Here is a 26,160-nt window from a genome sequence, read left to right as displayed (position 1 = left end):
ATCCAAAGAAAACATAGGAGGAAAACAAAACCTTCTTTGTGAAGTGCAGAGCAGGTTAAGGCAAATGGGTTAGATGGCATTAAAGCTGTACTGTAACTCTGCTCTGAACAGAACATCAGTAGAAAAGACACCATGATGTTGTAAAACCAGATTAGGGATTCAGAGGTTTCCAGCAGGACAGCCTGGACATCAGGGTGCAGCAAAACCAAAATCCCTGTGCCGGATTTCTCTGCTCCTCTCTTTTTCCCTTGTACTCAATACTGAGGGCTGGGTCACCTGTGGTTTTCTTTCTGGCTAAAAAGAGGTTTTGTCAGCAAGAACAGCAATTTATGCCTGCAAAGCTGCCCTTCCCTATTACAGAAAATCTACTGCAGATTTTTAATTCACAAAAGTGACAGATTAGCAGCTCTTCCAGAAGCCAGATGTAGTTTAGCTGGATGGAGTAGAGCCTTTACCTCACACCTTTGTCAGTGCCATTTATTCACCATTTGAAACTCTCCTGCTATACGTCTTTGTTTTCTCCTCACCAGTGACTGCTAGGCTATCTGGCATGCCTTTGTGAACAAATATCAGACAGTGACAGATACTGGGATGTACTGAAACCTTCTTCCATGTTCTCCACAAGAAGTAACATATCTCTACCTGCCTCAGCATAGGAGAAAGCCCAAGATGAGCCGTGACCCACTTCTAAGACATATTATGTTTCCCTCAACATGCCAGGTAGACATTACCACCCCTGCCCCTCATGCTACCCCTTGCCCACTAGCTGGAGGGGAGAAATCTGGCTCCCTCCTTGATAAAAAGTGGGGGACTAGAAAGGAATAAAAGAAAATGCAAGATTACTGGAAAAACCACGAGGAAGTAGAACACTAATGCAGAAGTCAGAGCGCAGGGAAATAAAATATTGCAGTAAAAAAAAGGTGGTGGGAACAAGTCTGGAGGATTAGAGGGAGGTTCTTGAAAGTACATTTCCCCTCTTCTCTTCCTCCCCCTTCCTGCCCCACATGCTTATACACAAGGGAGATGGATGAACAGCATGGGGTTGGGTACTAAGAAGCAACATCACCCTTCCCTTCTCTGCGTAGCACAGCTCTGCTTTCCCTCCTACACTTGTTCCTGGTCTGGCTCCTTTTTTTAAAAGCCATTGAATAATCATGCCGTAAGTGATGAAGTGAGAACAACACCACACTTTCAACATCAGCAAATATTTCTTCAGATCTGTTTGGTTCTGGAAAGTTCCCATTCCAAATGTACATCATTTGCTTAAGACGTTCTCCCCTCCCAAATTGTTCCAGATTTTAAAACAAGAAACAGTGCATGGCATGTAGGGACAGCATATGTTAGGAGACTTTGCTCATTTCAGTTGCACCTCTGGAAGTGTCCAACAGAGCCAATACAGTTACTGTTTCTTTTTAATCTGAATATTTTTTTTTTTAATCTGAGATATTGGTACATTCTAACATCCAGTAGCTTGGGGCAGAACTTTTAATCTGTTCTGTCCAGGCAGTCTCTACACTCAGAGTACAACTGTGCTTTTGTACCAAACAGAAAAGCTTTAAACATCCTCTATTGTAACAAACCTATATATTTTCCCAGATTTTCCTACATATTAGGAAAAATTTCTTCACTAAGAGAGTTATCAAGCATTGGAACAGGCTGCCCAGGGAAGTGGTTTAGTCACCATCCCTGGAGGTATTTAAAAGACGTGTAGACGTTGTGCTTAGGGACATGGTTCAGTGGTGGACTTGGCAGTGTTAGGTTTACAGTTGGACTCAATGATCTTAAGGGTCTTTTCCAACCTAAATGGTTCTATGATTCTAAACACTATCTGGCTGTGCCCACACAGCTGCTTTCTCTTCCCAGCTGCATGTCAGCTGTCTGATCTACGTTAGAAACAAGAAGCTATAAAGGCCTGTTGATAATAGTGCTAAGAGGAGAAAGTTGCACTGATACCGCACTAGCAAGTTCCTCCATAAATCATAGCATCATGCTCATATAGGCAAGACCACCGGTACACATTAGGCTGTCCTGTTCTGGAGGTGGAACTGGGATCCTGTCATGGACAAAACAGTCCTCGAGAAGCCCTGAGTAGCAGCATGTACCTTAATGCCTGCTAAATCACAAAATTTAGTGCTGGGCACCCTCTGACAGAGATAAGCACACATTTACAGTAATTCTGACCCAGAACTGCCCATGAGGAGTTAACGCTCATTCAGAGAATGTTCAGAGTAAAATGCCCTCTGCTCAGTGTGATTTAAAAATACTTTTGACTGTTTTCTACAGAAATTAAGCTTGTGCAATAAAGCTGTGTGTACACATACATACATAGCTCTACAACACGCTGACCAGCTTCATCCAAATTCAAAAAGTGGCAGTCATCTCCAAGACAACTACATGCGCAGAGGTCTCACAAAGAAAAAACCCTGCCAGTGCCTTCTGCAGCAAAAAGATTTCAGCCCCATTAGACACTGGAGGACCTTCATGGCAGTGGCACATCATGAATATCATAAACAAGGAGAGAGCTTCCACCAAATTTTATACCCTTTCAAACATCATCCGCTATTATGACAAAACAAAACTCTAAAAGAAATCAGATGTCACTTATCCCATTGTCCACAGTACTGTTTGTTTTCTCCAGACAAAATGAGGACCAAATGCTATGGATTGCGAGCTTCTCTAAGACATAGAAATATATACATAGACATATAGATATCCACAGACCCAAGCCAAACAAATAAGCATCCAGACTTCTACCTCCTCTGAGCCACCTGTTTTCCAGCAATTGCTTTGTACCATCATCTCGCAAGCTACACCGACCTTTAAGTCCCTTAATGGTGAAAATCTTTGCAAGCTTTGGGAACACATTTTTGCTTTTAAGCAGGTGCTAAAAAGAGACATCTTCCAATATGCACAATTCCATTGTTGGTTTTTTGTTTGTTTGGTTGGTTTTTTTTAAAGAACAGTTTTTAAAATACATACCACTGTACCTCACAGTTCCTTAGCGAGAAGTTTCTCCCTTTCAAAAGCCTTTAAATCAATAATCATTCTTTCCATGTAATGTGGAACTCCTGCTCTCTGCTGGACACAACTTCACAGACTTAAAGGATACCATCAACTAACACAGCAGGAACCCAGCCCTGACTTTTTAATCAAAGCTGCAAAATTAAGACCTTCAGCCAAAATCTGAATTTAAGGTTCAGGCTTAATAAGGGTTCAGGCCCAGATGCAGTTTTCAACTAAAATGAGAACTGAGAGCCATAGTCAGGCAAGTGCCAAATGAAAAATCAATTGATTTTACTGCTTGTTTCGTGATTCTCCCTTCAACACAGACAAATAACTACAGCTCATTCGAGACTTCGAGGGTTATTTCTGGACACAGCAGCATATTTGCAAGTTCCATGACTAATTCTTCAAAACGCGTTCAATAAACACAACTACCTTCTTTGAGTAAAATTTATTTACTTTGCACTTCATAGTAGATGGAAAACAACAACTGACTTAAACAAGAGCCTACTTCAAGCAAACTGACATTCAGATATTGTCAACACATGGGACCCTGGTGAATAGACACTGGAAACATACAAACGCAAAATCAGAGGCCTGCATTACTTGTTTATGGAAATAGGAGATTTGATTGAACTAACATAGAAGGAGATACACAGTGTTATCATGTTGATGATGCTCACAAGATAAATGGGAATTGAAGTGAAGTAACTGTCCTACACTGGTGTCCCTGATGTGTTCCTATCAAGGATCTTTAATGTGGTCAGACAAGAGTACACATCCATCTAATCAAATGGACAAGTACAACTTCACTTTTGCTATGCTTAATACTAACTTCTGGTCTCTCTTTCATTCCTTTTGAACATCCTTTTTTAGAACTTAGTATCTGTACTCCAGAGTGTTCCCATACAACTTTAGCTACCATTCCAAGAAAAGAGATCAACATACACAAGATGTGATTACGGATGGAAGAGAATCTAGTAAACTCTCTATATGCCTTACTTCAAATAAAGCCTCACAAAAATCTAGCAGAAGCCATGCACACCAAATGTTGTGGCTTCCATGGCTCTTTGAGGAAAGGACTGACTTTTTTTTTTTTTTAAATAAAAAAACGCAGGGCAGTCTGGTCAGTGACTCAGGCTCTTTTACTAACTACAAAATAACAAGCCACTTTTATATCTCCAAATCAGAAAAAAACCTGAAAGTCTGAGTTACTCAATCCCACTAACGGCACTCTGAACAATCGGTTACTGCTCATGTTCTTTGCACATCGTACTTTTGTAATCACTACCTCCCCTTCTGGCAATTTTGTACAGGTTTGACTTTCTGAAGTGGGGTATTGCCAGGGAGTTACTCTGTAAATATTATTTCTGGAAATGATAGATCACTTTTGCACATGGTGATTAAAAAATTCATAATTAACACCTCGTTACCTCCCCAGGTGTATATTGGTATGTTCACCTATAACCAGAGCCAAAAAAATTCAGCTGCTAAGTCATTCAGCTTAGCACTGTTCTCTCTGTGAATGTCCTGCTAAATAAACACATATTAGTAGTGGCAGCTATGAGTTTCCTAAACAAGCCATGGTTGAAAATTAAAACATATACCACATAAAACCAGCTATAGTGTATCAAAGGCTTATTCATTTTACCTGAATACATAGTTGATGTACTGTTGGTCCAGATCACTGGAAGAGGAGGGAAAGAAAAAAAGGTGTTCTTTTAGTAATGCAGTTAATTTGGTATAAGAGATTGGTATATTAAATAGTATTATAACACTGTAATATTACATCATAATATTATATAATACAGGCACAATGTTATAATTAGGCAATACTAACATTATATTATAATTATATACATTATAACCATAATAATATTATAATATTATCAATATAGTAATCAGCATATTAACTTACACATAATTTGCACATTATTTCTGTTGTTACTATGTCAGTGGGAGTCTCATTTAAAGTGAAGATGAAATGAGAATGACTAAAATTTAGACCCTTTAAACAGAGACAGAAAATGGTTTTGAAATAAATGAGCTTATCCATATCCTATACACACATGTATTATCTGCATATACATCATATGCAGTGGCAACATATCCATCCCCATCCATACACACAACTGCAGATTATAGACATTGTGAACATGTAATGCCACCTGCTTTCAAAACAACTATTGTCTAGCTGAAGTTCTAACATGCACTTGGGATTAGTGCAAGGTTTCGAGGTTTTTAAGGTACTCAGCCATTCCAGTCCTGCAGCAAGTCACCAGCTGCTAAACACTTTCGAGACTGTGTCGCAAAGGGAGATACTGACAGATTCGAACCATGCAGCTTACAAGGCTAACACAAACTAACATTTCCTCTTAGTGCCTGTGCCAATAGTTAGGGGTTCTTTTTCCAGGACTGAGTCATCATCCTTTGATAATACGCTGTTTAAAACTAATTCAGTGTTTAAGTTAGCAGTATAAGTATCAGTTACCACATGCTATTGTTATCAACAATAAATAAGGCTCCTCTTGCAAGAGAAGTCATTAATGATTAAGCAAGAATGCCCCAGCTCACACTGGTAACACACAGATCCCTACAGTTTACCTGACTGCTACACAGATGTGTCTCTAACCCTCTTTGATAGCAAACTATTTCTTTTTAAAAGAATATGAAAAGACATTACCTTAAAGAGCTAGGTTTCCATAACTTGTGAAATACTTTGTAAGCCCCTGTAATTGAAATGACATGTGTAAATGCCATAACATGCAATCATTCTGACAAACAACAGCTTGTTTGGCCGTGGTACCAGCAGATGCGGAACCCCTCTGAATTACAGTTTATCAACATGGCACAAAGGATGCCTAAACCATGAGTAAAACGAACCTATTGCTTCAAATTAATGGTTTTCAAAAGTGTTACCATCTCAGAGTACTGTCATGCTATGTGTTTCTGCTAGTCCTTCTGAAGAAGAGACAACTCTTAGCTCATGGCAACTACAAAGGAGTGTGTGTGTGTGTGTGTGTGTGTGTGTGTGTGTGTACCTGTGTGTGTAAATCCATACAGAAAAGTGTCACAGAATGGGTTCTTCAGCCCACCCCATTTTTTTGTAACTTCTATGATGTGTTCATCTATGTAGGCCCCTACAGCTGTTGGCTCTGAGCCGTCTTTCCTGTTTAGAGTTCTCTCAGCTCTAGGGTCTCCAGGTTCTTTACATTCTTGATCTACCCACCTCTTTCCCATTTCTATTCTGGGAAAAGCTTTAAGCACTCAAAGGAACAATACAGCTTCAGACTCTATTTTTTCAGACCCTTTCTTCACAGCTTTGTGGGGGTTTTTTTGATTCACAAAGAAAACCATAACATGAAAAGCAAATCCAGTAGAACACTATATAATAGATGTCCTCAATTCTGCCTCCGTTAGCCAAGCTGAAGGGCAGAACATATATCCTTTCTCTAATGCTCTGTCTTGATTAACTGTGTGGTAAGTTAGTTCATCTGTTTGCCCCTTCTTGTAGCATCTTTATTCGGTGTTAGTTGATAGGAAATCTAATTACACAAAAAAACCTCAACAGTCATATCAACAACTTTCTCTCAAAAACAAGATAAATGGAAAGAAGCTATATTTTGAGCATTAACACTATGTTGGCACTTTCTACACATTTCAAGCACGCAGAAGAGGTCTCCTGAAGACTCTCTAAGCAGCTTTCCACCTCCGTGGCCTCGCAGTGCTTTACAAATGAGACCTCTCAGCTTTGAGAAAGCGGTAACATCACTCATTACAGCAAACAAGTATTTGAAGTGAAAAATCCTTAGCTTTTTGTTTTATCTAAATGAGCAAATGTTTACCATATAACATTTCCTAAAGGAAAAAGAAAATTATATTATTTCTTATTTGTACGTCAACATTTTCCAATGGGATCTCTAGACCTCCCTAGACACAAATACATATGAACACATAACCTCTGCCCTGAAAATTTTACAGTATGAATAGACAAAATAAAGGTGGAATAATCCCTAATTTGCAGACAAGACTTAACATATGAATGAGTCACTTGCTGAGTCTATAGGACGGCTAAGAACCAAATACGAGTTCCTTATTATCCAACCAATGCTCCAGAAGAAAGCAATCTCCTTGTTAAAAATTACTACTCTTGTTTTCTTCAGATTTTCTGGGTCTGACTGTTTCTAGCTTTTCAGGGAAGAATTATGATTTATCCAAATCAATGTTTAGTCTGAAAAAGACAAAAGAAAACCTGAGGGGTCATGCAACTCATTGTTAATTTTTTTTAAAAATGCATAGGATTGTATAAAAAACCCCAACATTTCAACATCCTTCCTCTGGGAGCATATTCCATGATATTTTAGAATATTTTTGTCAGTTTTTAAATAAAATCAATGTGTGCAATAAAGCTCCAACTACAAGTTATTGCTTTTTTTTTCCCATGTTTCCTCTCCCCTCAGAAAGTGTCTCTTAGTAGACAACCATCAAAAACTCCCAGAAAAGCTCAGTGCTGATTAAAATTGTACGTACATTTTCTCATCCACTGTTAACCGACTGCAATATCTTTATTCTGTTGTTGTTTTTAATATAAAAGCTATAAAAGGAACACTTTCTTATCTTTACTGAGCTTCTTCATTCTTTCCAAGTGTTTTTTACTTCAAGAACATCAAATATCAGTAACTTCATAATAAAGCTGACTTGCTTCTCCAACACATTTACTCTTCCTAATTCTTTTTCCAAATGAAAATGACTTACCAACACAAATCACGTGAATTAGAGCCCATAAATAACCGTTTGGATCAAACTGCAATAAAGAACAACTACATAAATAAATGCACGTTCATGTAAACATATGTATCGCTATTTCCCTGCAGTTAGCTTCACAAAGCAAGTACAGTGAGTGGGAGCTATGCTACAAAGAAAGAGAAGACAACTAAACAAGACTAGGAAGACTAAAGTTTTTCCCGCCCCACTTAGAGACCTGGCATATGCCCATTACCCAGGCTCTCAGCTAGCCTTGGCAAGGATAGCTCTATTTCTTTCAGCTATGTACACCATTTTAAACTATCTGAGAATACGAACCCCAGTCTGTTTAATCCTGTATTGGCAGTCAGGGAGGGGCAAGAGGATCAGAGGAACATCACTAAGGTTTTTGTCTTGTCTCCTTTCCCCTCTCAGCCCCTGCAGCAGCTAAGCACTCTCTCTCCCCAAGGCTCTCACTAACCACAGAGTATCCAAAAGTGTGCTTTAAACAGACATCTGCCTCTGAGCAAGGTAGGCTCTCTTCACAATTAATGGGGAGAAATAAACATTTTTGAGAGGAATTCACCTGGCGTATTTTAGATGTCTGCTTTCACGGGAGATGAATTACACACCAGAAGTTCCTGCTCTGCCCCATGGGCTATGAAGGGAGCTAGCACAGGTGAAACACTTCCGATGGCTACTTTCAACCAGATGCATCCAGACAAGCTCCTAGATTCATCCCACCTGACTTCAGATATTAACTAAAGTGTCTAAAAAAAGGAAGCAGCCTTCCTAAGTCTCCAAAAGAGAAAAGCACCTCCAAGGAATATGTCTTTGCTGGACGGAGCTACTCTCTGGAGGTTACTTCCTTTCTTTCTCCAGTAACTACAGAAAGCACGTAGAGTGATTACAAAGCTAATTTAGGAACCTCCTGAAAGTACATGCAATTAATTCAAACCTAAGTGATTTGCTCTAAGGCCTGTGTGAAGTTAAACTATGGTTTCCCCAGCTTCACTAAAGAGCTGCATGTCTGCACTGCTCAGAGGCTTTACTGTGATGCAAACACATTAAAACCAGCAAGACTACAACACAGCAATAGGCAACATTTACAATTCCTTTGCAGGAATCCCACCCTAGCTTACAAGTAAAAGCTGCATCCCTCATATGCTAAAACGATGCCAAACATCAAGGTCTAACTAGAGTTGCTTTGCAAAGCAGAGCTCACCTGTGTGTCACATAAAGGAAGGCATGCTGCTGCTACCAGGAGGAAAAGCACACTGTGGAGAAGAGGAAAAAACCAAACAAGACCAAAAGCTCCAAAACTGGATTTGTACTCAGCAAAGTATAGGCAATTCCACTCAATTTTACACTGACATTTCATTTGTTTAATTTTTATTTTACATTTAAGAAGTAATTTCTGCCACCGAAATTAAGTTTTACATCATGCATTCTTCATAACTCATACACGGCAAAGTTGTATAGAAGAGAAGCAGCACAAAACATCTCAGCAGTGATGAAAACAAGTTTTTTGGTAGGGAATATTATTCTTCACTTGCCATCTGGCTTCCCTAGGCTCCTTCAGAAAGCCAAATTCAACCAAGTTCTGGCTGTCAATGGCTACCAAAAAATTCTTTCATTAAGGTGAATTGCCTATTACAACAATTCCAGCAGAGCTGACTTCATTAAAAGTTATGCTGTAACTCAAGAACACAGAGCAAAGTGGGAGTGAGTGGTATTACTCTAGAAATGGCTTAAGGACAGCACAAGTCCTCCCCTAGTCCACTGAGTTGGACTAAATAAATTCTTAACCTGTAGCTGAGTCAGTATTTCTACAGGCTACACTGAATACACCGATGTGGAATTTCTGTGGACTGTCACTATTTATAGTAACAAACATTTGCTTTTGCAGCTTATTTTCCTGCGCTCTAGGGGCATAGGAAAAGACAGAATAAAGATGATAAAAAAACTGGTATCCTTGACAATAATCCAGTCGTGAAAACAAGGCCACAGTAAATCAGATAATGGAAACAACAGGGAGAAATTAGGAAGATGGTGCCTCTAAGTACACTAAATAATAACCCAACATTATCCACTCTAAGTACAGCTAAAAGATTACAGAATGTGGAGGACATAAAAAATGCATTATTGAAGGAGATGGGGGGGGGGGTAGAATGAAACTTTTAATACATGACTGGCTGACATCTGTTTGTCCCTTTCTATCTCCTTTTTGAAGCCTGAACGACTAGGGCTAACAAGGGTTGGTAAGTTGTGTAGCTTAATATGAATGATTCCAGAAGAACTGGATATCACTCACCTTTTCTTTCTTAGGAAAGGCATTTTTAGCTCTTTTCTATCACATTAATTATGCTTCTCTTACTGTTCAAGATTACCCACTGGAACTTCAAACCTGGTTTTCATCTCCTTTCCAAAAACATTCTTACAAGCATTGCTTTGTTATTCAGGAAGACTGGCCTTCCGGCTTTTTTTATTTTTACATGGAGAAAAAAATGTAACGATTTAAGCAAATGTTACCAAAAAAAAAAAGTTTTAAAAATATTTAATTACTCCTATGTTGCAATTTAGGCTCACCGCCCACGGGAATGTGTCTTACATTCTTCATTGTTTTGGTGTGCCATTATCTGAAGCAAATACAGATGCTGGAGCCAAAACAAGTCTGAATATGAATCTGAGCAGTTTTAAAAGCTTACCTACAGACTTTCAGATGAGAGGTCTGCTGTAAAAAAGAAAGTATGATTAAAAAGTTAAAATTTAAAAATAAAAATGGTGAAATAGTGCTTTCTCCTTCCAAAAACAGGAAAGTGATGACAACTGATCTTACTGCACCAAACACATTAAAAATCCAGTAAGCAACATTCAATACCCCATTGCATCTGAGCACTGCTTAGCAAATTTAATTTGAGAAAAAGAACCAGGATTACAGATTAGCCTACTTCAACTTGATTTATATTTTCAGATTACTTACCAGCAAGTAAACCTAAAACCAGACATGAACTTTATACCTGGTCCTCAAACTTAACTTGAACTATACCAAAACCGTGTATTATATGTACTCAGATATTGAGTATTCTTAATTAATTAGGTACTACCCCAGCCAAATCAGTCTTGGTCTAAACTCATGAGAGTTTCCCAATCCTTTGGTCCAAAATTATTCCCCAGAAGCTTCCCAGCAAGACCTGTGTTTGCATTATCCTTGTCCATAGTGCTTTTGTTTTTAAAGAGAGGAGTCATAAGCATGTGAGCTAGAAGGAAAATATGAAACACTTTGACAGGGACACTAATCAGAACACAATACCACAGGGACATGCCATGGTACACACTCCTATGTCCCTCAGGCATAACCCTAGTGACCTCTTCAGTTTGTTAGGAGTAGCAAACATGGGCTATTTATTTGTCTTCTATATACACAACAAATTTAATGAATGGAAGATCCCTTCCACAGCAAGTCAGACGCCACTGTAGACATGACTTTGTGATGAATGATTTCCCAGCATACCTCATACAACAGCACTCTGGTCAATTAGAAAAGCATTTCATAGCCTAAAAAGAAGGATCCCCAACGCAGTTTGTGAGAAACAAACCCAGCTCTTACTAAAGGGCACAAGAATTATTCTCCTGACTTTAATAGGTCTTGGGACAGATTCTCAAGCATTCAAAACAAATAAAAAAATGCACTGTTTTTCCTGCATTTCATGTGGAGATGTGATCTATCTATAATCATACAATACACTAGATATATTATACTGGTTGTATAAGGACCCAGTCCTCCTCCCTCTCAGCTCAAACAATGGAATTCTTATATGGGACATGAAAGAGAGGGGATATTAATTTTCAAAAGGAAAAAACAAGCAGGACCAAGCCAGTCTTAAAAATGCAGATCAAACTGTCAATACACATTTGCAGTGCTTCTTCAACTAAAGGGGAAAAGAAAACATCAATATAGATACTTGTCAACAACAAAGCTCTCTCTGGGTCTCATTAACGACTAGCTATCACAGCGAGCCTAGAAAAGCACATGGCACTAATGCCCGTATTAAAAGAAATTATGTGTCTTGTTATAGGATAGTTATATCACAGGAGGTACCTTGAATGTATCAATTAATAGATCAATTACCTCTTTCTGCACAAACTTCTGGAACCCACAGGTTATAACTTCTGCCGCGTTGTGCACGGTGAGGAACACTGGGATTGGCTGCCATGGGGAGAGAATAAAAACGCCCGAGTCAACCCAGAACAGTCACACACATAGGAAGGTGCACTCCTTTTAGGGACAGCTGTCCCACGTTTGTGGTTTTGGGTTTTGTTTTCTTTTTTAAGCTGTAAACCCATGCCACATCTCCTAAAAGGAACTTAGACCCATTTCAATCACTATTACATGGCACAGGCAACTTTAAATGCAGACCCGGCTTGCTTCTTCTCCCACTTCTGAATGCTCGGTCAGTTTGTTTGTACACAGCTACCTCGGTGAGATTTTCTCCACGTTTCTGCCTCTAGTTTTGCCTCTCTGTTCGAATATCTGCAGCCTCCACAGTAAACTGTTCTCATTAGTTTTCCCATCTCTGTCTATTGGTACTAAGAATACAGTGTGACTCCTAGCAACAGAATTGTGGGCAAGATGATTTTAGGTGATTGCATTCAGTTACAGCTAGGAAGAGCTGCCTGAAATTAGGGTAGAAATGTAATAGTTCATATACAAGTGATGTTGAAATTATACCCACTGAGGTATCTGGATGCTATCCCAACATGAAATCATTAAGAAACAAACCCCAATGATAACAATAATGAATCAAACACCCATTGCCCCAGGCAAACCCAACCAGAATTAGTGGTTCATAATACTTCCTCCAAATCAGATCCATGGTCTCTCAGACAGTTGAAACAGAAGCAATTCTCTGCTCCAATTAAGATAATCTAAAGACTAAGGCAAGTTTAGGAAGCAGTATTTCCCCACTTGTGTATAGTATTTAAATTACACGAGTAGAGAATGAGTTAATTTCTCAGTGATGTCCATGCCGTTTAAGTATCAGGTGATATAAGCAGCAAATATCTCTTAAATTTGACTTTGTATTCAGATATCTGTATTTTCTGGGTTTTTCTTTTCACTCCCATAAAGCTGGATAAGCATCACTAATTAAGCATTTTAAGTCATAATGAGAACTTGGGTGGATCCATAAATACAACAGTTACACCAAGATAACTTTTAACACCTCTAAATTAGCAAGGAATGATAATCACACAAAACACAACTGGCATGAAGTTGTCAGCCCCAGCTTCACTGATTCTGAAAACCAATTCTCAACCTTGTTGCTGGACAACTAAGAACATAAAACCAGAAGTGTCTAACATAAGCATCCTGAGCCTGACACAATAATAGGAAATACAAGAAATAACCATACACAAGGAAAGCTGACAGCAGAATTTACATTCTTCCTTTTGTGAAGCCAATTTATTGGGGTTTTTTTTCCTCCCCCCTGCTTTTGGCTCTTCCAAATGTGTTTTGGAGCCAACAATGGCTCCAGCTTGCCTAACCCAGTTAACCTCCTCCATATGTCTATTGTCTTTGATGTGAGTATTTCTTAAATCTGCGAGTGGGCTTACCGCTTACGAAAAGAAAGGTTTACTGGTTGGGCAGGCAGGGTGAATAGACTCTGTACAAACCTCCCCTCGCAGCTCTGCATGCTTTTGTTAATGCATCACAGTCCAGAGCTAAGCAGCCCTCCTCCAGTTCCAGCCCTGAACTCCTGGGCAGGGGAGTCTGCCAGCACCTCTAGGGAGCAACACGAACAGAGATTAAGATTGTAGCCCTGCCAGTATACAGGAGCGTTTGAAAGTGGGTCTCCCTGGCTTTGATCAAAAAAGTGCACGTAATTTCTGCTTTAGGAATAAACCCGCTTAATTCAAATAAACTACTGAGGTGAGCGAATTCAGGTACGAGTTTGGGAGAGTCCATTTTCCTTCTCACTGTGTCATAAAATTGTTGTATGCAAAGTTATTGTAAGTAAAGCTTCTATGTAGGATTGAATTTAGCCCCAGTACAAGGCATTACATAGTAACTGTGGCCTAAGACTACTTATCCTTTTGTCTTTCCTCCTAAAGTGGCCACAGAATTAGGCCTCTAAATCCCCATTCATGTACAACAAAAAGCCATTCAGAAATGGGAGATGATCCTTGAGAAAGGTTTGGGATCCAAATCAAAACCATTCACAGCCCCTCTGCCACTCCAGTGCATCTCTCTCTTGAATGACCAGAGCAGGGACAGGACAGAACTTACAGGATGACTAGGAAGTAAGAAGAAATATCAGAGAGGATGTGATTCATACCTCCTCCACCTCCCAGATGAGCAGACAGAAAAGATGCTGCTGCCAAGGCTTTATTGCCGTTTCCAGACAGGGCTCTCCTTAAGGATCTTTGCTCAGTTTACACTGGGAAGCCCAATGGAACTTGCTTTGACAAGGAACCAAGAGGAAGTAAAGGCAATCGCCCCGAGACAGAGCTGATCTAGAGGCATGGGGCTTCGGAGCACATGCCTGTGCTTTCCAAAGGTCACTTGGGTCCCAGATGAGGGCTCCAGCCTTGTTTGTGAGGACAAAGACTTCCTGTCCTTTTCTGCCCTACCTCTCCACTGGGATGTTCAAGGGAATCTTGTCAAAAGTTCCCTTTTGATCCTTCTTGGGGTTTAGGGGCTGGCAGGAGCGAGCTGGCTCTGGAATTAAATTAAGATGCACTGACAGAATGCAGAAGGGAACTGGTGCAGAATCTGGCCTTGCAGACTGCATAACATGGTTTAGTGGGCATGGTGGTGGTGGGTTGATGGTTGGACTTGATGAACTTACAGGTCTTTTCCAACCACGGTGATTCTGTGATAACAGCAGTAAAACATTGCTGTTTTTTAACAATTCATGTCACCGCTTTTTTTTTTTTTTTAAGAAAGACTATATCATTTAAGTAAAAAGCATTCGACTTTAATGAAAGCAGATTTGATATCCTCTAAACATTTGGTACGTTATTGCGATTCAAATGGATCATAAAACTGTTTAATCTAACCCTTCCCATAATCTCTTTCCAACTTTCAATTTATTTTCTCAAATCCTGTAAAGCATCAAAAGCCTCTCACTGAAATGCTCTTCATCCTTTCCCTAGAAGGATTTCCCACAGACCCCACAGCCCCATTCCCCCTCTTGCAAAGTTACAGCCCTATTCCCCCTTTTGCAAAGTTACAGCTAGTAACTTCTTCAGCTTCTTCCCTACTTGCACAATTCAGACCATGGAGGATCCATTCTGCAAAACACTGAGTACTCTGGAGAGATGCTGAGTGCTTTGGACTGTCACGGAAGTGCTTTTTGATACTGCTGTACACTTTGTAGGATTGGACTGCTGCTCTAGCACCATTAACAATGTATGTATTATTTAAAGCCCTTCTCTCTTCTTTCCCCCCAACCCAGGAACAGCATTAAACACCTTGTATAAAGGGAATGTTCTTTGCTCATAGAGGTAATAAAGAACTAACTTCTACTTGTGCATTACTTACCAATCTAGACAGTGCCCTAGAGCCAGCATAAATAATGCCAACAAACAGTACCGAAGCAGGAAGCCATGACAGGATTTCAGACCTGTGAAAACAATTAAAGTCCTATTACTTCACCACATTCTCTTTACATAGTCAGCAACAGTTGCTTGCAAGGAATATAATAATATGTATATATGTACATATATTTCAAAGGTGTGCATATTAAATTCATTGTCTGATTTTCAGTATTCCTCCCATGGAGTAAACAAGTCTGAGACAGAAATTAATGACTTCATCTAATCCCAGATAGGAGCTATATTTTCTTTCTTTTACTCTTTCCCTGGCTCCTCTCCCTACAAAATTGTTTGTTTCGTAGCAATTACTCCTATTGGTTTTAAGGCAGAGAAATCTCAACTAATTTCCTTGATGCGCTGTAGAAGGAAGAAAAACTGACAAATGAAGGCAAAAAATGGCGTTCTTGCACAGACAGCACACATTTTCACTATGTACCAATTCACTTGCCCACCCACACGTTCATTTCTCAGCCAGATTTACAAAGATATTCTTCCTAAAGATCAGATTGTCTCTGTGGGAGCCTGTCTCTTGAGATTTCTAAATGATACTCCTTTGACTAAGCCAAACTCCTAGAGGCAGTTTGACAACTAATGGAGGAATGAAGTCATCACAGATTGATCTGATATTTTTTTTAGCCATGGTTATTGCAGTAGGGTCAGGTTTCAGTTCTGAGAAGGGGCTTCAGAATTTTCACTTTTCCTTTTTTGATCTTGGTACTTAAGGGGAAAAAGGGATCAGGTAGGTGGTAAATTTCAGAGAGAATAACGTAAGATTTTGAGCAAGGGAGGAAAGGAGTAGCAGTGATCTAAAGGCCTGATCCAAAGGCTTCCCAGGGCTGAAGACACTGCTACCCCCCATCCACTCTTCCCAAGCTTTGAACTACAGTCAAGAAAATGTTAGTGAATAATGCTGGTTCTCAAAACGAAACAAACTGCTTGTAGTTCTTTAATTTGGATTACAATTCCAACTAGCAAGTAAGAGTTAAAACGTAATTATAGGTACCGCTATACTACTGCACTTCATGGAACACAAGAAAAACAGACCACTAAAGGATGAAATCAGAACAGTTTGAATGAAGATGAAATATGATCAAAGATTCATGTAAACACAGACAAGGAAAAAAACCTAAACATCACGTTTCCTCTTTTTTTTTTTTAAAATACATAATTTTCTAAGATACTTGATCAAAAACACAGGGTAATGAAAACAGCGTAATCTTTAGATCCTTTCACTGGCATAAATATTTGCTCTGCTTTTTGGGGTAGTCACTATGATTTTTTATAAAAACACTGTTCCTTTTAAGGTTATTGACTTCAACTGGAATTTCACCAAGACCAGGAATCGAAAACTGTCATACCTCATGACCAACGAGTTCACGTCAGACACCAACAAAAATACCCCCACTCTATTGGAACTGCAACGAATAGAAGAAAGGGGGAAGAGAAGAAAAGAAAGGAGTGCTAGGAAGATGAAAGGAACACACGATGAAAACTGAATTTTCATTTAGAACATAACACTCTTTCAGCTCTAGGAATCCCAAATATATCTTCATCTCCAACGCAATACTGCGAAGTGCAATGGAAAAGGACTTCAGATGCTTTTTCCATGATGGAAGGTTAGAATTTTATGCTGCCAAGTGGGAATTTTAGGACTGAAAAAGAATACATGAATGTTTGATGTAATGTGTCAGCACCAACAATCTGTCTTGTATGTAAACCAATTAGTAGGTTCTTATGTTGGCAATACAGTGATGTACATGCAAAACAGGAAAGCTCAGTGACATAAATGAACTGACGAACTGACGAGCTTGTGATTGTAGGGCTAAATCCAAAGCCCACTAAAGTCAATGGGTAGCTTCCCCTAAACCACACTTTGGAGCTTTGGGTTAAGCGAAGTTCTGAGCTGCTGCTTAGCTGTGGGGAAAATTCGTCACTACAAGAAACGCCAACCAGAACACATAGGACCTATGTGCTTACAAGGGTTGGGCAGGAGCTGGGTGTCAGATCGCAGCACTGGAAGCATTATGCAGATGGTACACATATTCCTCTGCACTCCACAGAGCCTTTGCTTTGGGTACAAGTTTTGCAGACAGTCACCATTCACCCTTTAGAAGCAACGATGATGGTGACAGAGTCCCTTACAGCTGGGACTACTGGGGGGAAGCAGATGAAAAGCAGGATATCCACAAAACCTAAGAGAAACTAGTCTAAGTAATATATTTTTATTTGGTCTTTATTGTGAAACTAGTATTCCTGACTTTAGACAAAGGGTGATGATCTCTGTGTAATAAAATAATTCTGCTAAGACACTTTGGGATAACCTGAACTGGCTCAGAAAGCATATAAGATCAGTCCACATGACAGAAATACTGAGACTTTGGGGAAATAAACAGACAAATGGGTAGCAGTTTATTATTTGAAGCATGACAAGACCGGGGACTGGATATGGTATTCTTAAGTACCCTACACATACACAAAAAAAACCCCACAACCCTAGATGCTTCAGAGGCCAATATTCTGTAAGAGGGGAGGAAATGTGCTCACCTTTGGAGGGGGAAGGAGCTTGAGAGGAAATGGTAGACAGAAGCTTTAGGAAATTATGTTTATTTGTTGGGGAATTTTTTGTTTGGTTGGTTTTCGGGAGGTTTTGGTTTTTTGGTTGGTTCGTTTTTGTTTGGTTGGTTTTTTTCAATACAGGAGATATATACTACAAGTCCAGTTCAGCAAAGCATTGAAGCATGTGCCTAATTTGTCTGAAGAAAGACATATTTAAACTCATGCTTAAGCAGTTGGCTGAATTATAGCCAAAGCATGTCAATTAATTCTGATCATTTCATTCAGTCTCTTCTTGAACAGGCATTTTGTATGAGCTAAACTAAGGAAGAGGTTTCTCAAGAGGTATTTTAATCACTTTTCCTATAGTGTGCTGACATCTAGTGGCCTGAAGTCTCCATCGTCAAAACACGAACTACTTTTTCATCAAAATTTTTCTTAGATAAAAACATCCTCTTCAACAGCGCAAAATGGTGCTTGTCCAGTATATTCTTTAATGTTTTCCAAGTTTTGAAAAAATGAAAATATCTTTTCCAAGCTGGAAAAGAGATTCAACTTCTTTAATTTCACAATTTAAAGCAGAAGTAATCATCTAGTGATGAAAAGTTGAACTAAAAAGGACATTACTGATGGCTGTATTCCTCTGTGCTTTAGACTGTTTTGTGAAGACAAAATCTGCATAAACAATATACATTTGATAATAATATATGTATCAGTAACTGCCACTAAAGCAAGGTTTGCCTCTACCTATATCACCGAGAGCTTTTACATCAATATTCTCATTTTATCTACACTGCAGATGAAAGATAGGAAGTCAATTTCTGTATCCATTTACAATTTCTCTTAAGTTTCAGTGGTGATGTAGTCTCTTGTGTGGACATGAAGACAGAACTTAGCCTAGTTCTTCTGACATACACGTAGGATTTCATTCCAAATGAGGAGATTCAGTTTTGCAAGCCAACTGTTCGAATCCCAAACAGAAAATTCATCAGTTTTCACTTACTAATACAGAATCACTGAAAAAAGTTGCATTAGAAGGGAACTTTAGCAGTTGTCTAGTCCAGTCCCACCCAGCTTCAGAGTCAAGTCACATTATTCAGGTCATTGTCCAGTAAAGTTTAATTTCTCCAGAGATGGAGATTCAACAATTGCTGTGGGCATACATCTTCTAAATTATAACATTTTGTGAAATAAAAAAGATAAGCCATGTTCCATACTGCAAAATGGATTCACCTGAGCAGAGTGGATATGGTATCCACTGGATATGGTATTCTTAAGTACCCTACACATACACAAAAAAACCCAAACAACCCTAGATGCTTCAGAGGCCAATATTCTGTAAGAGGGGAGGAAATGTGCTCACCTATGCTGGAGGACTCTGAGTTGCTGTCACATGCAGTTCAAGCAGATGACCTTTGTCTACAAAGCACCTTTTAATTTGGAGTTTGATTATTATATTAATCCTGTACTGCAATGGCTGCTCTTGCTGTGTGGTTATAAAAGTTACAGTTAGGCAAGGCTGAAAGATTCCCATTTATGGGACACACTTCTTGGAGAAAAAGGCAGATCACATTTGTGGACTTCACTGCATTGAGGTTTTAGGGAAGCATGTGTCAGTGCTCTTAACTAACATTACCAAGGTTTTTCTTACAATACTATAAAATAATCCAGGGAAGAGATGTGGACAGATGGTTGGATAAGTTACCCTTACAGTTTTCACTAACGGCTATGCTTTTTTTATTGTCTTACCAAGGTTAAATTGAATCCACTTTATATTAGTAATCAGTTGAAGCGCATCATTGAATATTCATTAGACTAAAACACAAGATCTCTCCTACACCTGTGAAGCAGAACACATATACACACAGTGACTTATATTTTAGAAAGTTAGTAACTTCCATGACCAACTTATATCGTAACCCATCTACAGAAAATAAGTGTTTAGCAGATACTGAAAACCCCACAGTACCTTGAACACAAGTTTATCTCCACCCAGCCCAGCTTCCAGGAGACATGAAGCAGAAGTCCACCCACTAATGTCTGCCACCTGAAACAGAAACAAAACAGCACCTCTGAATTGTTTGTCCTGTTTAACCACGTGGAGCATGACCTTAGAACCCACAGCATTTCTCACAGCATACCCATGCCTGTAGTTATCTACCATTTCTCTAGGTTTCCAGGGATGCCACTATTGCTCTTTGAATCTTTCATTTTTGTGGGCCTTCATTTCCTCTGAATTTTCTAATACTCTCGTGCTTCTACCTCCTGTTTCAAATGTTTTATAAATTACCATCTACCACAATTACCTTAACCATGTTATTAAATCCACATTTTATCATCTCTTCCCACACAAGGTTTACAGTAATAATAGTGATGTTACAGCCATGATGATCTGAAGATGCAAGTAAGGCAAGGTTTGTGACAAGAGCTGAGTATCTTTTCATACATAAACTGTTATTCTTAGAACGAATAAACATTTCAGGATTCAAAGACTCACTTCAGCTGAAGTAGTAGGCCCCAAGGATGACGTGTGTAGCCCTAGGAGTTTCAAACATTAGCTCTGTGACTTCCCATGGTTATTCATGCTGGGCTTAGATTACATACTCCGTCAAACTCAGACTGCTCCCCCCGCCGCCCCCCCCCCAGCATCTTCTGTAGCAAGCACCAAGCATCATCAACAACAACATCATTATGCTGCATGAGCCTCTGATTCAGAGCCTCTAGAGAAAACATCTTTACAGCCTGATAACCTTGCATATAAATCACAATACTGCCGTTTTCTCATTGAAAAAATGTGTAACAATTACATACATTCTGCACTGACTTAAGTATCTAATGACTTATCCAACCATAAAGGTATTCCTTAGTCTATTATGGAAATAGTATGTGAGGCCCTAGAAATGCTTGCAGATAACTTAGAATTAGTAATGATGTACACTTTTTTTTTTTTTTAAGTTTTAAAATAAGTTATTAGCTTCCTTCTTCCTTAAGCTAGTGGTTTTTAGAGAGGTGTTTCATGTTTCTTGGGTGAAAATCCTTGAACATCTTGCATAGTTCAGACAGAGATACTATACTACAGTGTTAAATCACATTAACATCTGCAACAGGTATAGAGGTGATTTTATTTATTATTCCCATTCATTGCAATGCATTTAAGCAATTATTTAAAATCTCTCTCACACACGTGCAAATAAACAAATACTCACTCTATGCAGTATTACATACAGCTGGACATTGTCCACATGACTATGATGAATACTCAATGCTACTATCACAATTCACTTCACCTAATTTAAATGAGGACCATATGAGAGCTTAAAAGCCAGGTATCCCTGATGTTTGCTGCAGGCTTGACCGTACTCTATTCCAAGCCAGTGATGAATTCCCATCAACTTTATTGTGAAGAATTTTCTCCGAGGTTTTAAGGACAGAAGTTGAAGGTAGTAACAGTTCCAAATCCTTAGCACTATGCAATATAGTCTTAGATTATATAAGGAACAAAATCAATGACAACAAACAATAACAGCATGAACTGAGCCTTTTCCTCCTTTGTTCATCTGTCACAGCTCTAAATGAAAATGCATCTAAGGCACTTAACAATTTTCAAGGAAAGGTCACCTTTAAAAGCCAGAACTTATGGAAAAAATATTAAGATGCTGAGATGCATTTCCAAATAATAGAAAAAGGAAATAACTGTGGTAACACAGATGCCATAAGGCAGTTTCTTGCCATGGAAATACGCTTTTTTACTGTTGATTTACCACACTTGTATTTTACATACATTACTCAAAACCCTTTCCCCGTATGATAAACGCATAGTCCAAGAGACAGTCTATGTGTGTGAGTCAGACTGAAGAAAGCATTCGTTGCATATTTAATAGAGCTGAGTACACTCAAAGAAAATGGAGATTCCCAAGGTAATTATTCCTAGAGTTGATCGCAGTCCTGGGGCTGCAAGTCAGGCAAAAATATAAGCCATGCTAAGCTGCAGTAAAGGAATTGAAATATCCAGTGTCTGCAGATTTTACTATTATCTCAAAAGAACGAATGGGTGAAGTCTTTACTCTAAGAGGCCAGATTTTCATTAAATGTCTCACAATTTATCAACGGTACTGATGGTATATATGGATACCTGACAAAACATTAAATTTCTCGTTACAATCATTAAGATATGATAGTGACTTGTGATGCAGAGTTATAACAAAAGCTAAGCATGAAAATAAGCAACATGGAATTTGTGTATGCCTGAAGATGGGTTTAAGGTTGGTTTTCATTAGCATAGCAAAAGAATACACCACAACTGCACGTTATCCATGAGTGCCATTTCCAAAGAAGACAGGCTGTACTATAATTGCTACTTTTCTATGCTGAAGAGTAAGACTTTCAGAAAAATGAGAAATGATGGAGTCTATATATCTTAATTACATCACCGTCATGATGTTTAAACCAAGACACATTAATGAATGCTTTACTAAGGCTTCATGAAGGATGTTCTCTAGACAGCAAAAGCCAGTAATGACAAGAGGTACTAAAGTTAGGTACTGACGTTAGCTTCAGCATGGAACAGCAAAACATTTACTGACTGAAGTTATTTTTCAAACAACTGTATTCTTAAAAAGGTACTTACCCTTGAAAAAGGGTAGGGTAGGTAAATTTCAGGACAGACAGGACATACTGGAAAACAAATACCAAATTAATGGACATCAAACACCTACAGCTTTATAACATTAACAAACAATCATGAGAGCAACAAAACACAGAAAGTTTCTACCAAAATAAAGAAAAATAAAAAGACAAAAAAAATAATTTCAGTAATTTCTCTTTCCATGCCAGAATGGCTGGATCCTGCCCCAGTCACTGTGTAAGGTAGCAGACACTAAAGTACATGAGTGGATACACTGAACGATGGAGGGAAGGCTACCTTCTGAATTGCTCTTTCACTTTCTGAGCACACTCCATGCATTGCACTGAATGGGAAAAGGATTAACAGGAACAAAAAGACACTAGCTCTTGTCAATTAAAATCATATCACACCACAGAGGCAACCTTTGGTAGAATCAAGACCAATAATCTTAACATAATTGTCTCCTGATGATTAATTCATCTTACAGACCTAACATTCTGTTCATACTCCATTTTGTGTAAAATATTAAGCAGTCCATAAAGCCCTTTGGAGATGTAATACATGGGGGCAAAAAGTAAAGCCTCTGTGCCATTGATTTAGTATGCTTTGTCAGGGTCTGCCGACAGTGTCTTTTCCCACTATATATGTATATATGCAAAGACGAGGCAGAAACACATATGCCTTTCAATATGTATATCAGGTTCTAACAACTTCCCATACTGAAGAAGATAAATATTATTTCTGCAAAAGAGACGAATGACTGAAGCTTCCTCAGAGGAAAGGAAAGGTACCTGCCATTCCTTCCAGGAGGGAGCAGAAGCTGTTAATGGCAAAAGGAGATGCTGAACGCTTTCAACAGAGAGGAAACTGTGTTGAGCACTTTGCAAGGTCTAGTTTTTAGGTGTGGAGGGTGTTGCTAAGAAGCTGGCATCAATATACAGAGACAAGGCACATTGATTCACAAAGGGTCATGTTACACATACACTTGTCAGAACTACCACACAGGATTTAAATCAGGATGATATACCTGCACATGTCCGTACCCCCACTTGCATTTACATAACACCTGCAACAACTGAAAGCTCTATATTCCAGTTATTTTTGTTACACAAAAACCTATATTCAGGTTTGAAAATGGAGGCCCTATGTCAAAGTCCTTCCAACTTCGTTTCAAGTGTAATTAAGCCAAGTAAGTTTTCCAATGCGTGATGCAATCTGGCAGCTCTTCTAGCCCCTTTCTGTTCAACTAATCACTGCTCCTCACCGTTTGTCAAATCAAGTGTATTATCTCTACCTACGAACTTTGCTTCATGTCTGGACTTCAGTCTACTTCTGGGCATCCTTAATGGCAAGTGTACCTTGGAACAGAAGCCAGTGGCCAATGCTGAGAAGAAATTTCATTTTCACCTCCGAAATGCTGCTTTTTTCTAACTCTCCCTCTGGAAATCCACACCCTGGTTGCTTCAAAAACATCTTTTCTTTCAGGAATCTGCACCAGAATCATAGACACACTCTCTAATAAACAGGTCAGCAAGGAGTAGTTACTCTAGCTCTTCCTCCCAGAGCGAACAAACTACCTCAAACTTTGTTTAAACTATATTCACAATGTGGCCATCTTCAGCCTACTTCTCCTTCTGCTTAGACGTTTCAGCAAGACCAACAGGCAATTAAGCTGCGCAGGGGAAAACAGACTTCTTGTCCGTAATTTGCAGGTCAATTAAACTGCGAAAGGGTCCATGGAAGTTATCTTTGCTTCACTAGTAGTATAATGCTTTGAATATTTCTGATTTTTCCCTTGGATACATGGTATTATTGTTCTAGTTAACAGGTCTTTTGGGAATGACTGTACATTCAGTGGTTGCTAGATACCCAATAATAAAATATATTCAGCATCACTGACGCTCTCAAAGCTGCGTAATTTTGGCTCTATAACTAACATATCATTCATTTGAATAATACGACATCACCCCTTTATTCTCCTAAATATGCCGTTATTGAAACATATATGTCATGGAAAGGTAAAGACACGGCACACCGAGAAAAATGAGACCAGTGGGAGAAGACAACGATCTCCGCAACCACGAGCGCACACGGGGACGGGCGGCGGTGGGCCTTTGGGCTGAACTGCCGGGGGGATTTTCACTCGTGGGGAGAGGCTGACCCGCCGGCTCTCCTGGGCCGGGGCGGGGCAGGGGCAGGGCAGGGGCAGGGGCGGGGCAGGGGCGGGGGCAGGGCAGGGGCGGGGCAGGGCAGGGCAGGGGCAGGGGCAGGGCAGGGGCGGGGCAGGGGCAGGGCAGGGGCAGGGGCGGGGCAGGGGCGGGGGCAGGGCAGGGGCGGGGCAGGGCAGGGCAGGGGCAGGGGCGGGGCAGGGGCGGGGCGGGGCAGGGCAGGGCAGGGGCAGGGACAAGGCAGGGCAGGGGCAGGGGCAGGGCAGGGGCAGGGGCAGGGGCAGGGCAGGGGCAGGGGCAGGGGCAGGGCAGGGGCGGGGCAGGGCCGGGGCAGGGGCAGGGCAGGGGCAGGGGCGGGGGCAGGGGCAGGCAGAGGGCGCCGTCCCCCCTCCTCCTGGGTCCCTGCCCTTACCCCGCCCTCTCAGGCGCAGCCCCCCGCCCCTGCTACAGCGGATGAACTGCCCAGCGCCCCCGCGTTTCCCTCCGCCTCGCCCGGCCCGGGCCCCTCGAGACTGGGGCGGCTCCGCGCCCACCCTCACCTTGTTGGTGAAGCAGGACGCCAGGTAGAAGAGGCAGAAGGCGAGGCCGCCCGCCGGCCTCTTCAAATACATCTGTCACCGCACGCCCCGCCGCGAACGCCTCGGCGCGCGGGCCCGGCCGGCGGCGGCCATCGCAGCGACACGTAGGGCCGCGGCCGCGCCAATGGGCACCGGCCGCCCGCCGCCGGGCACCGCCTCCTTAAAGGGCCGTTGCTGCCGCCTCGCAGCGGTGCCGCGCAGCCCCGCGGAGAAGGGCTGGGGCGCACCGGCGGGGGAAAAGCTGGGCACGGGCTGGCAATGTGCGCTCGCAGCCCAAACGGCCAACCGTATCCTGGGCTGCATCAAAAGAAGCGTGGCCAGCAGGTCGAGGGAGGTGATTCTGCCCCTCTGCTCTGCTCTGGTGAGACCCCACCTGGAGCACTGCGTCCAGCTCTGGAGTCCGCACCACAGGAAAGACATGGACCTGTTGGAATGGGTCCAGAGGAGGGCCACAAAAATGAACAGAGGGCTGGAACACCTCTCCTATGAGGAAAGGCTGAGAGAGTTGGGGTTGTTCAGCCTGGAGAAGAGAAGGCTCCGGGGAGACCTTATTGAGGCCTTTCAGTACTTAAAGGGGGCCTATAAGAAAGATGGGCACACACTTCTTAGCAGGGCAATAGGACAAGGGGGAATGGTTTTAAGCAAAAAGAGAGTTGAATTAGACTAGATATAAGGCAGAAATTTTTTACAGTGAGGGTGGTGAGACACTGGAAGAGGTTGCCCAGAGAGGTGGTAGATGCCCCATCCCTGGAAACATTCAAGGTCAGGTTGGACGGGGCTCTGAGCGACCTGATCTAGTTGAAGACGTCCCTGCTCGTTGCAGGGGGGTTGGACTAGACGACCTTTAAAGGTCCCATCCAACCCAAACTATTCTATGGTTCTCTATGATTCG

General features: G+C 40.7%; 1 protein-coding gene across 2 annotated transcripts in view; it reads right to left on the bottom strand.

The window, feature by feature from the left end:
* TMEM241 (transmembrane protein 241) overlaps positions 1 to 25,334 on the bottom strand; it is a 58,562-nt gene extending 33,228 nt beyond the window's left edge. The window contains exons 1-10 of one of the 2 annotated variants that reach the window (XM_059836054.1): positions 25,230 to 25,334; positions 22,526 to 22,572; positions 19,868 to 19,945; positions 15,293 to 15,374; positions 11,879 to 11,956; positions 10,455 to 10,480; positions 8,972 to 9,023; positions 7,759 to 7,807; positions 5,687 to 5,732; positions 4,655 to 4,690 (exon numbers count right to left, since the gene is read on the bottom strand). In XM_059836054.1, the coding sequence (XP_059692037.1) occupies positions 4,655 to 4,690; positions 5,687 to 5,732; positions 7,759 to 7,807; positions 8,972 to 9,023; positions 10,455 to 10,480; positions 11,879 to 11,956; positions 15,293 to 15,374; positions 19,868 to 19,945; positions 22,526 to 22,572; positions 25,230 to 25,301 (566 nt within the window). In that variant the 5' untranslated portion in view covers positions 25,302 to 25,334. The remainder of the gene's footprint in view (positions 1 to 4,654; positions 4,691 to 5,686; positions 5,733 to 7,758; positions 7,808 to 8,971; positions 9,024 to 10,454; positions 10,481 to 11,878; positions 11,957 to 15,292; positions 15,375 to 19,867; positions 19,946 to 22,525; positions 22,573 to 25,229) is intronic. The other variant, XM_059836055.1, reaches the window with a different exon arrangement.
* Positions 25,335 to 26,160: the final 826 nt, after the last annotated feature.

This window comes from Gavia stellata, chromosome 3 (assembly GCF_030936135.1).
Source record: "Gavia stellata isolate bGavSte3 chromosome 3, bGavSte3.hap2, whole genome shotgun sequence".
Taxonomy (NCBI): Eukaryota; Metazoa; Chordata; class Aves; order Gaviiformes; family Gaviidae; genus Gavia; species Gavia stellata.
This window is presented reverse-complemented; position numbering and strand designations above follow the sequence as displayed.